Genomic DNA, 12,794 nt, shown 5'->3' on the forward strand with positions numbered 1-12,794 from the left:
TATTAAAAAAGTTTCTCTATTTTTTGTTTTGAGAGTACACGAAAGTATTTTACTTTCTTACATTTATAAGGTGTCGGCTTCCAGGAAAGGGAAGAAAACTGATCATTCCACCACTATAATGGCATAGAAACTTGTTCACTCTACACACACTCTCATGGAGCTTGTCATATGCTCCTTCCTCAATCTCGGTTTGAGGATAATGACTCTAAAAGCTCAGCATGGATTTTTGGCACAAGAAAGATGAAAGTTTCTGTGTCTCTCTGGCCTTACTGTACCTGCCCATAAAGTAAAAGATTCAGTGCCGTGGGGGCTTCTTGCATTCTCAGATTAATCTGGCATCACTGGGCTTGCAATCCTGAAGACGACAACTGGATGGTGCTCAGTAGTGACTGCCTCTTTAGATAGAGGTTGTTTCTCCCCAGTTACCCACAGTCCCCACCACTCCCTATTGTATTACACCAGGCCTATGTTATTTGTCTACAATTTCATTAAGCCCTGTGTACACATTTGAGCTTCCAAAACATAAGATATAAGATGTATCAATCCTTTAACTAAATTTTGTATCTCATGAGCCTTTTGACTTTCAGAACTGGAACCAATTATTCCCCACCCCACTTTGGACATCTATTGCTACAAATACTGTATTACTGATCCAATATCAAATTCATGCTGTTGAGTCTCAGCACTTTCCGAGGTGGAGTGACCAAGGACCCACTAGGTCCCAGATGGGAGTGCAGTGATGAATCTAACATCTTAAATGAAGCTTTAGAGGAAAAAAAATCCCACATTTCTTTTCTACTCCATGTTCCAGCCTGTTTGATTCTTTCATGGGTCAAAGACCGCCACTCTAGCGGCACACCTGGGCCAGTGCCACGGGTTGGCTTCCTAAGCTTCATTGTGCCATCTGCTCCGAGGTCTGCCATTTCCCCAGGTCACTACCGCTGAATGGTATGCAGGTCTCCACTTGCCTGGAACCTGCTGCTTTTCTCCTTCCCAGTCTCAAAAGAAAGCATCCCTCCCTCTCTCCTTACCCTGAAAGACACTCATGTTCCTCAGTACTTGTGGGGTGCTAAGCATCATCTCTGAGTATCTTCCAGCAGTGTCTCCTTTCTATCCAATACAAATCTCTGAAATGAAAAGATACATATATATATATAAATACTAATGACCTAGTTGGCTACCTGAAACAAAAGGAAAGATCAGAACATGCACAAATCAAGACATTGATAAGAAGACCGCCTAAGAAGCCTAATCGTTTGGGGCTTGTCTGCAACTTGTCATCCCATGATCATTCCTTGGTTCTAGGCCATGTGGTGGGGTGATGCTGTAGTGGGTAATGTGCACATTTGGCTAATGCTCTGATACAGAGATTTGAAGAGCAAGAATGTGTTTATTTTGTTGCTGTCTGCTTTAGGAAATCAAGGACTGTGGACTGATTGTGTCTCCTGCCATCCCTGAGAATTTTTCTCACTAAACTGGTATTATCCTGGGAGGTGGATCTAAAGGTTTAGAAAAATACTCTGTATGGGAAAACGTCATATGATATTTCATAATTAGAACAAGTTTCAGCAGAGACAAGGGTAGTTCCACTTTAGGAAATTATAGTAGTTAGAATATGAGTGGGGGAATTTTCTCATTGCCAATTGATTAGCTTTATCGGGGGAAAATATCTGGGAATGTTCTCCCAAGGTAAGTAATAGACCACGACCCCACCTACAGTAGCATTTCCTATTGGCCCTCTCAGCATACCCCACCCACACAGGCTCATGAACACACAAGCACATACATGCACGCACGCACCACCAGTTATGTGAACGTGTTCATGGATTTGAGCATACATGTGTTCTCTCTGCTGGACAGAAATGTTGAAAGTTAGCATGAAGGATAGCAAATGCAAATGGAAGAATTGTACATTTCTAGATGATACGATTTGCAATTTGCAATGTAAGCTGGCAGGAACTGGGTCTTCACTATAGATGAGTTATTTTCAGTAGTATCATTCCTTGGTAGCTATAGCTCCTTTTAATCATGACTTAATTGGACAATTTTGCCCTGACAGTCTGCCTTGCTCAGGTGGACAGAGTCTATGAGGTGCTATTTGGACATTTGAAAGTCAGTAAGAGTGAGAGGCACTAGGCTTGTCCCCAACTAATTCGCTGGCCTCAGGAGAGTTCCCATGCATTTGAGAGCTTCCATATAATCCAAGAGGGTAGGGGCCTTGTGAGCCTAAGCTCTAATTTTCCAGTAGCATTACAAGGTCTGGCAGATGGCAGGCTCTCAGCAAATGTTTCTTGGGAAATGACCAAAGTGAATGAGAACTGAACATGCCTGGTCACCCACTTTTAATGATGAGGTGGAAAGAATCTGCAAGGAATTGTGGTTGAGTCCAGGCTGGGTAGGAATCCAAGTTCTTCTACTCTCATGGGCAAGGTACTTATTCTTTCTGATCTTGAATTTCTGCCACTCTTAGGAATATGGTAAGGATTAAGTAAGTATTCAATTCACAAAGTACTTAGTGTAACGTCTTCAGAGGATATATGTAGCATGTTAAATGAATCATGTTTGTCATATGATTTTCATGATTGAAGCTAAGTTCTTAATTAATTACCCATAAGTATATAACCTAAGAGAACATTTAATAATTACTATGACGTTTTAGGTGTCATGATAGAATTCGTGATAAAACATGCGGAATATTCTAGTAACGATTATAATTAATAATAGTAACACACCACTTGTTGCTATTATCTACTGTCATCTACTGTTTACACACCACTTAACGTGTTTGTACTATGCTAAGGACTTCTTACGGGTTATTTCATTTCAACTATACTCTATGAAGCTCTATGAAGGAGGTACAATTATACTTTTTTCTTCAGATAAGAAAAATAAGAGGCGGATGGATTAGATAGCTGCACAATCATACACCTAATATGTGACAAATCGGAGCTCAAAATCAAGTCTGCCCTAGAGCCCATCCCAAGTTCCCAAATTTTTATTGCTTTTTAGAAAAGCTATATTTCTACAATCGAACTCATATTCATAGATCAAAAAAAAATTCTGAACTCAATGAAACCACTTATACACACATCGTTTTAAGTTTTATTTATACTTCTTAGTTCAAGAATTACACACTACCCAACATTATTATATATTTACATGCTGAAAGTGGCTGTAATGTTTAAATCCAAGAAAATAATTCTTATGTGCTACTCATTTATAATCCTCATTTGTTACTATCTCATGTATCCCAGAGATTGTAGTAATCCTGTTTTTTAGAAAGACATGAAAATAGATGCAATGATATCCACTTGTGTTTTGCATTTTCTAGCCATTGGAAAATGTGCATTATGTGCATATTAAGAAAGGCTACAAGGTAATTAGTAAGGCTGATAATCACTACGTTGTGAAGAAACTAGAATATCACTTTTTATAAAAGGACAATTCAGAACTGTGCAGGGACAATATTCATAACAGAACTATTTAAACACCCATGCAAATAAAAACTTTAAAATGTTATGGAATTTAAATTATTTTCAACTTTGAATTAATATGTTTAAAATGACCACTGAACTCAAATTATTGAACTAAAAAGAGAAAGATACAAGCTGATGAAACTGTCAACTTGCTTCAGATGGTGCCAGGACACACATATGGGCATCAGAATAATGACATGTGACAGGAAAGAGACATTTGGTTTCAAAGTTAAAAAAACACAAAGATTTGTTCTTCATTTTGGATCACATTTACCTTTTTCACAAAACAAATTCTCAAAGCAAATTAAACCTGATGTCAGCGTTTTGCATTCATCTATGGATTTACAGAAATGTTTTACTTCAATTTTCAAATAACTAATAGATATTTAAGTGTTTTTTCTTAAATGACTTCTTTAGTGTGGTGTCTTAATTAGCATTCTGTTGGCTCCTTACTACTTTTTACAATGTTCCTAGTGTATTTGGAAAATATTTTTTAAACCTTTGGTGTGAAGCAGTGTCTTTTTTCCCCCATTTTCCCTCATTTTTTCTTTTTCTTTTCCTTTTTTTAAAATAATTCTGGAGTCTTTGGTTAAAAGGAACAAGACTACCTAAGGACAAAATGCTATTATTAAAAAAAATGTCTTCTCTAGGTATTATGTGTAACACATTTCTGGAGCAGGTATGAATAAAAAGCATTTTTATTTCCTGAAGTGCCATCAATATAAACCTTTACTCTTTGAAAATTGAGATTTAAGTTATGATCTTTGATTTCTTAAACTCTTACATATAGAAAATTCTATCAAGTAATCAATGATCATTTCTGTTTTTCCCAGTTGCCATTTCTAAGGCTATCTCTTGGTTGTTTCATCGACTACATAAACACTAGAGCATTTCACATAGAGGGGTCAAGAGTGGGAATGACTGAGCGGGCAAGTAAAAGAGTATGTGTGTTTGAATGTGTGTATGTGTGTGTGTCTGTGTGTGTGTCTGTGTGTCTGTGTCTGTGTAAGAGCAAATTGAAACCCTTCTGTCTGGGATCCCAAACCATTTATGCAAAAGGGTATTTAAATTTCTCTGCTGGGGCTGCAGCAACTGTACTTAGTAAAAAATAAATAAAAATTAAGGAAAAAAAACCTAAACAATTATTTGTATCTATCGACTATTCATTTACAGCATGTTTAATTATTTACATAATAACACATCAACTTAAGCCATAAACAGAATTAGCATGTTGCCTTACCATAAAATACAAATTAGAAGTTAAAAATATTTAAGAAATCTGTTTTAATATTTACACACGTTCAGTGAAAGTTATAGTTGCTCACATTACATGGACTCTGTATACTAAGCAAAATGGCATGATTGCTACAGTTGAGAATATCTGCCCTAACCAACATGGTGGGGTTTAGTTATTTTTTTTCCTCCTCCTAGGAGGAATTTTTTTTTTTTATCATTTTGTGTTTTCTTAAGACATTTTTCTTTTTAAATCACCAATGGACAATGTTATTTGTTTCCTTGAAAAAGAGAATAGACAAGCAATGTGAAAACTAGTTAATTTCCATGTTCTGAGGTACAGTACTATTGTAGTGTCAAACTGTGCAGTGGTTCATAAGAACTGTAGGCATTGATTCGCTGATAGAGAAATGCTCAGTACCCTGTATTACTTGTTTCAATATGTTGATTTGTCAGTTGCCAAATGAAAAATATTCATACACTGATTTAATGAAGGAAATAAACATATTAGCTTATTCCTTTTGTTTTCCAACATATGAATGCATATATATGTATGTATGTTTACATGGATCTATATATACACATATATACATGTAGATATGTTGTAGACCTGTTTGTTGCCTGTTTTTGTTATTGAGTATGACTTTAATTATAAAATTGGACAACAGTTACCTATAGAAAATGGAAATTTGTCTTAGTTGCCAATTTAATGTGGGTCTTGCTTAAAATAGATGTGACTCATTTCCCCATTATGCATTCCACTGAACTTTCTCTATGCATTGTGCTTTTGTAAGCTGACAGATTTTTTGTGTTCCTAATGCTAGAATGTAAAGTCTTTTGGTTCCTAAAACATTTTTATTATTATTATTATTTTTTCACTTAGCACTGCTTTTGAAGAAATGAGAAAAGGTCTAGATGGCACTGCTTAAGTCTTTTCCCGTTATTGAATTGCAGTAGAAAGAATTGTAACATTCCTTATGCAAACACATGATTATGTTGCATGAGTTTTCTGTTCTGAAAATGCATTTCATACCTACTAGCAGTCATGTACAATATATATACAGATTGAGATCAAAGATTGCATTTAGACTGTGCATTTTAGAGTCAGAATTTGCCTATGAATTTCACAAAGATGAAAAACACCTTAATTGCTGGCTATCTGGCTGTTTTATTACCAAAAGAAAAACTATACATATATGTATAAACTGATAGTAATACCATATCAGAATTGCCAAAGCACACTTTTGTGGTCCTTAAATTTAAACACTGGATATCAAGCTGACTGGTCTTTTTGAAGACTTAAAGATCTAGCACCCCTCCCTGCCCCTCCCCCAATTTGGTGACTAAAATCCAATTCAAATACAATAAAAATGCACTTTAAGAATAAATTCTATATCTACTGTTATCTCTGGGCAGGATGAGGCAGTTTTTTCTACCTACATGGTTATTGAATGCCAATGTATGGATTTTGCTCTAGGGCTTCTGTTTCAAGGTCCCATCTTCTCCTTTTCCCTAGATTTTTCTTATCTCTGCAGGCGGAAATGAATCCCTGGTCATATGCTTTGGAGGCTCATGTTGCAAAGCTGCTTCTGTCCACTTTGATCTAGATTTCTCTGTTGACTTCCCTGGACATCAAAATTTTGTTGTAACCATAAATGACACTATGAAGGATTTTTATGGCTTTTATGATAATTGCAATTAAGAGCCCACTTTTAGATTGGAGCTCTGAGTTGTCTCTAGAAAAACCTTTCCAGAATGGCATGTTGGAGTTGTACACCTGAGTTATCAGTATGCTCCCTCCTGATATATGCTACTCAAACTTTAAGCCCTAGTGACAAGGGGCAGGCACTTTTATTAGCGTGATGTCCCAAAATGGTTGCCCAGGGGAAAGTGTGTCCCTGGAGAAACTTGAGGAATCTCTGCTCTGAGCCCAGGGGCAGCATGTAGCTTGGATTCTGCCCAAAGATCATACTCAGAGGTGTTCAAGTGTATAATCAAAAAAATAAGGGCCAGAGCTCCCTATGCTGGTGAAAAAAAATATCCCATTTGGGGGGGCAAATTCAGAAAGCTGGATGCTAAACCTTTTTTTTCTCTAATAGTGGGAATACAAGGGCAGCAAGACTCCATCATATTTGAAGCTGCTGAATCATCAGGGAAAGAAAACATACATTTTATCCACAGGCAGATACTGGCCTTGGCTACTATGCACAATTAGGGATGTTACTCTCAAAAGAAGTGTTTATTTTTTAAATAGAAATAGCAAAGTCATCCTCCAAGAAAAAGTTCAGTCAAATCAAACTCTAAGGAAAAATGAGCAATTCACTATTTTCTCCGAAAAAGGCAAAATATGAACCGCACATTGACAGAATAAAATATATTAGCTTATTCTCTTTCCTGTCCAACATATGAATGCATATATCCAATTAGTATAGAAAGAAGCACAATGACATAATTTAAAAATTGAATAAAAACAATACATCGTGCCTGCCTGATTATGTTATATACTTTTCTACAGTATCAACTGAGGCTCATAACATTCCCCGTGTTAATGTTATTTTGTTTTCCATGACTTTTCCTATTTTCTTTGATTAGGCAGATTGCAACATACACAATGAAATCACCCTTAAAAAATCAAACCCAGAAAAATTACAAAGTAACCCTACTTGTGCACATAATCTTTGAAGTACTGTTTGCTATGAAAGATACAAAGGTGAAATTCACTGCACATAAGGAAACAGTTCTCTCAAAAGCTCTCCAAAGCCTTACTTTGTCTGTCTCTTAAGAATATAATCAGAATTTCAGAAGCAAGAAAAGTTGGAAAAGACCATTAATCCTCTAAAGAAATGAACAAATCCTTTCTTTGAAATAACCTATTAAATTCAGAAATAAACTGTAGGAAAATGTTGTAGAGACAGCTGACACTGTCTGAGAAAAGCATCCTGTTTGCTAGCTCTGTCTGTGCTTTATATTCATGTATTGGAATGACTCCCAGTGTAACCTAAGATGCTTCTAATTCCACTAACTTTTCTATTTGGGGGTTGTCTTTTTATTAGATAAACTATAAAAACCTCTCTAGGTATGCTGTCTAAAGCTTGTGAGGTTGGAGGAAAAAAATCTCTCTCACTCTACCTTTCGCCACTGAACACAGTATGTGTGGACCAGATGCTACAAGGGGCTGATAAGGGTCATGCTGCTCACTTGCTTTAATTTTGTTACAACAGCTGTTTCTGGATTTTCCACTCTGCTCTGGGTTATTAACTCTTAGTTTAACGACCTCGGAAATAGCCTCTTAGAAAAATTTCTTTGGCCCCCATGCATGAAAACGTTCAGAAGTCTCCCCTTCTCAAAATGTCAAAGTAGAAGATGTTGGAGTTGATTGTTATGCTCAAGCAAACAGAGCCTGAAAAACTGGTTTCCTGAGTCTCTGTCTTGACTCTCCCTATCCTGTTTGAACTACATGAGAACCTTCTACAATCCAGTGGGAATTAACTTCCCATGACACCATTATCACCTTAATAAGACAGGCGTAGACCATCTTCAGTTAGCATGTTTGCGTGGCACGGCAGACCACATGCCAACCTTAGGAAGGAAGATGGGGAGTATCTGGGTACGACCGCTTCTCTGCGAAATGACTGATGACGCTATTGACCCTTCTAGAATATCTTCTAAATTACTGCCCTCCGTATAGGCTGTGTACTAAGCAGATAAAGTGGAACACTCAGACTGAGTCTTGCCAGCATGTGTACAAATCACTTGCATTTAAACTGGAAAACCACAGGGACCTTAGTGTATTCATGACTTAGCAGAAGCAACCCAAATGGTATGAAATGGACCACAGGATAGGCCAGCAACTAAGGTATTTTAGCATCACTTTTGTCCTGGAGTGATGTGTTTTCCAAGTTCTACGTCAGGCTGTACAACTGGTTTGAGGAGGAATCTAGTCCTTGCTTCCCATGGGAGGCTATGTTTTAGTTCACATAGTAAAGCCAATAGACGATGTTGAAGAAGGAAAAAACCACTGGGAAGAATATGCGGGACCACCGATCTATGGCATTCACATCAGTCAAGTCAGGGATGGTGATTTTCAGTTGGGAGGCGCGTCTCCGCAGGCGGCTTTTCTTCTGTGCCACGTGCCGTTCCAGGGCATTTCGGCCAAAACTATGCCTGGGTAACCCGGCTTTCCGATACTGGATGCTGGAGGCATCACAGGCCAGCATTGTGCTCCTGGGGTCTCCAAGTCCCAGCACAGCCTCGGAAGTGGCCATTTCATTTTTTATCTCAAGAGTGCTCAGTAATATGTTCTCATGGGGGTCCATCTGGAAAGGAGAAGAACCAAACAAGACTTTCAAAATAATAAGCCTTTACTGGTGATTATTACACAAGGCACTATGATATGTAGCTTAGAAATTTATCATAGTGGTTAAGAGAACTGCATTTGCAGTGACATGATCTAAATTTGAATTGTGGCTCCGCAACTATCAGCTATGTGAGTTTCAGCTTCTTCATTTATTAAATGGTATAATAATCCAACCCTAGAGGACGGCTGAATTGATGTAAAGGTATAATAGATTGTTGTGAGTATCATTTTCATGATTTCTACTTAGAGAACACAGAGAAATGGAAAGCATGACCCCCCTTTAAAGAATTTGCAGTCTTAATTACAACTACCTAAAAAATTAAACTGAACTAGGTATGAAATAGCATTAGAGGATGAATTACTGAATTGTGCTCAAAATAGAAGCCTAACTACAGATGGATTCATGATAAAACTAGAACTAAAACCAGTAGGTAAGGAGAGGTCTTCAAGATGGCAGAGGAGAAAGACATGGAGATCACCTTCCTCCCCACAAATACATCACAAATACATCTATGTGTGCAACAACTCCTACAGAACACCTACTGAATGCTGGCAGAAGACCGCAGACTTCCCAAAAGGGTCATTGTGCTCCAGCCGGGTGTCAGGACTGTGTCTCTGAGGTGGGAGAGCTGAAATCAGGACATTGGTCCACCAGAGACCTCCCAGCTCCATGTAATATCAAAAGGCAAAAGCTCTCCCAGAGATCTCCATCTCAATGCTAAGACCCAGCTCCACTCAAGGACCAGCAAGTTACAGTGCTGGACAACCCATGCCAAACAACTAGCAAGACAGGAACACAATGCCATCCATTAGCAGAGAGGCTGCCTAAAATCATAATAAGGTCACAGACACCCCAAAACACATCACCGGATGCGGTCCTGCCCACCAGAAAGACAAGATCCAGCTTTATCCACCAGAACACAGGCACCAGTCCCCACCACCAGGAAGCCTACACAACCCACTGAACCTACCTTAGATACTGGGGGCAGACACCAAAAACAATGGGAATTAAGAACCTGCAGCCTGCGAAAAGGAGACCCCAAACACAGTAAGTTAAGCAAACTGAGAAGACAGAGAAACACACAGCAGATGAAGGAGCAAGGTAAAAACCCACCAGACCAAACAAATGAAGAGGAAATAGGCAGTCTACCTGAAAAAGAATTCAGAGTAATGATAGTAAAGATGATCCAAAATCTTGGAAATAGAATGCAGAATATATAAGAAACGTTTAACAAGGACCTAGAAAAACTAAAGAGCAAATAAACAATGATGAACAACAAAATACATGAAATTAAAAATTCTCTAAAAGCAATCAATAACAGAATAACTGAGGCAGAAACGGATAAGTGATCTGGAAGACAAAATAGTGGAGGTAACTACTGCAGATCAGAAGAAAGAAGAAAGAATGAAAAGAATAGAGGACAGTCTCAGAAACCTCTGGGAAAACATTAAACACACCAATATTCAAAATATAGGGGTCCGAGAGGAAGAAGAGAAAAAGAAAGGGACTGAGAAAATATCTGAATAGATTATAGTTAAACACTTTCCCAATATGGGAAAAGAAATAGTTAATCGTGTCCAGGAAGCGCAGAGAGTCCTAGTCCAGATAAATCCAAGGGGAAACATGCCAAGACACATATTAATCAAACTTTCAGAAATTAAATACAAAAAAAAAATATTAAAAGCAGCAAGGGAAAAATAACATACAAGGGAATCCTCATGAGGTTAACAGCTGATCTTTCAGCAGAAACTCTGCAAGCCAGAAGGGAGTGGCAGGACATATTTAAAGTGATGAAAGGGAAAAACCTACAACCAACACTACTCTACCCAGCAAGGATCTCATTCAGATGTGACGAAGAAATTAAAACCTTTACAGACAAGCAAAAGCTAAGAGAATTCAGCACCACCAAATCAGCTTTACAACAAATGCTAAAGGAACTTCCCTAGACAGGAAACACAGGAGAAGGAAATATCTACAATAACAAACCCAAAACAATTAAGAAAATGGTAATAGGAACATACATATCAATAACTACCTTAAATGTAAATGGATTAAATGCTCCAACCAAAAGACATAGACTGGCTGAATGGATACAAAAAAAACACCTGTATATATGCTGTCTACAAGAGACCCACTTCAGACCTAGGGACACATACAGACTGAAAGTGAGGGGATGGAAAAAGATATTCCATGCAAATGGAAATCCAAAGAAAGCTGGAGTAGCAATTCTCATATCAGACAAAATAGACTTTAAAATAAAGACTATTATAAGAGACAAAGAATGACACTACATAATGATCAAGGGATCAATCCAAGAAGAAGATATAACAATTGTAAATATTTATGCACCCAACATAGGAGCACCTCAATACATAAGGCAAATGCTAACAGCAATAAAAGGGGAAATTGACAGTAACACATTCATAGAAGGGGACTTTAACACCTCACTTTCACCAATGCACACATCATCCAAAATGAAAATAAATAAGAAAACACAAGATTTAAATGATACATTAAATAAGATGGACTTAACTGATTTTATAGGACATTCCATCCAAAAACAACAGAATACACTTTCTTCTCAAGTGCTCGTAGAACATTCTCCAGGATAGATCATATCATAGGTCACAAATCAAGCCTTGGTAAATTTAAGAAAATTGAAATCGTATCAAGTATCTTATCGACCACAATGCTATGAGACTAGATAACCATTAGAGGAAAAAATCAGTAAATACACAAACACGTAAAAGCTAAACAATACAATACTAAATAACCAAAACATCACTGAAGAAATCAAAGAGGAAATAAAAAAATACATAGAAACAAAAGACAATGAAAACATGACAATCCAAAACCCATGGGATGCAGAAAAAGCAGTTCTAACAGGGAAGTTTATAGCAATACAAGCCTACCTCAAGAAACAAGAAAAATCCCCAATAAACAATCTAACCTTACACCTAAAGGAACTAGAGAAGGAAGAACAAACAAAAGCCAAAGTTAGCAGAAGGAAAGAAATCATAAAGATCAGAGCAGAAATAAATGAAATAGAAACAAAGAAAACAATAGCAAAGATCAATAAAACTAAAAGCTGGTTCTTTGAGAAGACAGACAAACAAAATTGATAAACCGTTAGCCAGACTCATCAAGAAAAAGAGGATGAGGACTCAAATCAACAAAATTAGAAATGAAAAAGGAGAAGTAACAACTGACACTGCAGAAATACAAAGGATCATGAGAGATTACTACAATCAACTATATTCCAATAAAATGGACAACCTGGAAGAAATGGACAAATTCTTAGAAAAGCACAACCTTCTGAGAATGAACCAGGAAGAAATAGAAAATAGAAACAGATGAATCGCAAGCACTGAAATTGAGACTGTGATTAAAAATCTTCCAACAAACGGAAGCCCAGGACCAGATGGCTTCACAGGCAAATTCTATCAAACATTTAGAGAAGAGCTAACACCTATCCTTCTCAAACTCTTCCAAAATATAGCAGAGGGAGGAACACTCCCAAACTCACTCTATGAGGCCACCATCACCTGATACCAAAACCAGACAAAGATGTCACAAAGGAAGAAAACTACAGGCCAATATCACGATGAACATCGATGCAAAAATCCTCAATGAAATACTAGCAAACAGAATCCAACAGCACATTAAAAGGATCATACACCATGATCAAGTGGGGTTTATCCCAGGAATGCAAGCATTCTTCAATATA

The 12,794-nt window shown here is 37.4% G+C and overlaps 1 protein-coding gene across 2 annotated transcripts in view; it reads right to left on the bottom strand.

The window, feature by feature from the left end:
* Nucleotides 1–8,677: 8,677 nt before the first annotated feature.
* GABRB2 (gamma-aminobutyric acid type A receptor subunit beta2) overlaps nucleotides 8,678–12,794 on the bottom strand; it is a gene marked incomplete at both ends in the record, with an annotated part of 285,391 nt that continues 281,274 nt past the window's right edge. For both annotated transcript variants that reach the window (XM_079702368.1, XM_079702367.1), the window contains one exon: nucleotides 8,678–9,025. In XM_079702368.1, the coding sequence (XP_079558494.1) occupies nucleotides 8,678–9,025 (348 nt within the window). The remainder of the gene's footprint in view (nucleotides 9,026–12,794) is intronic.

The sequence above is a fragment of the Hyperoodon ampullatus genome (assembly GCF_949752795.1).
Source record: "Hyperoodon ampullatus genome assembly, chromosome: 4".
Classification (NCBI taxonomy): domain Eukaryota; kingdom Metazoa; phylum Chordata; class Mammalia; order Artiodactyla; family Ziphiidae; genus Hyperoodon; species Hyperoodon ampullatus.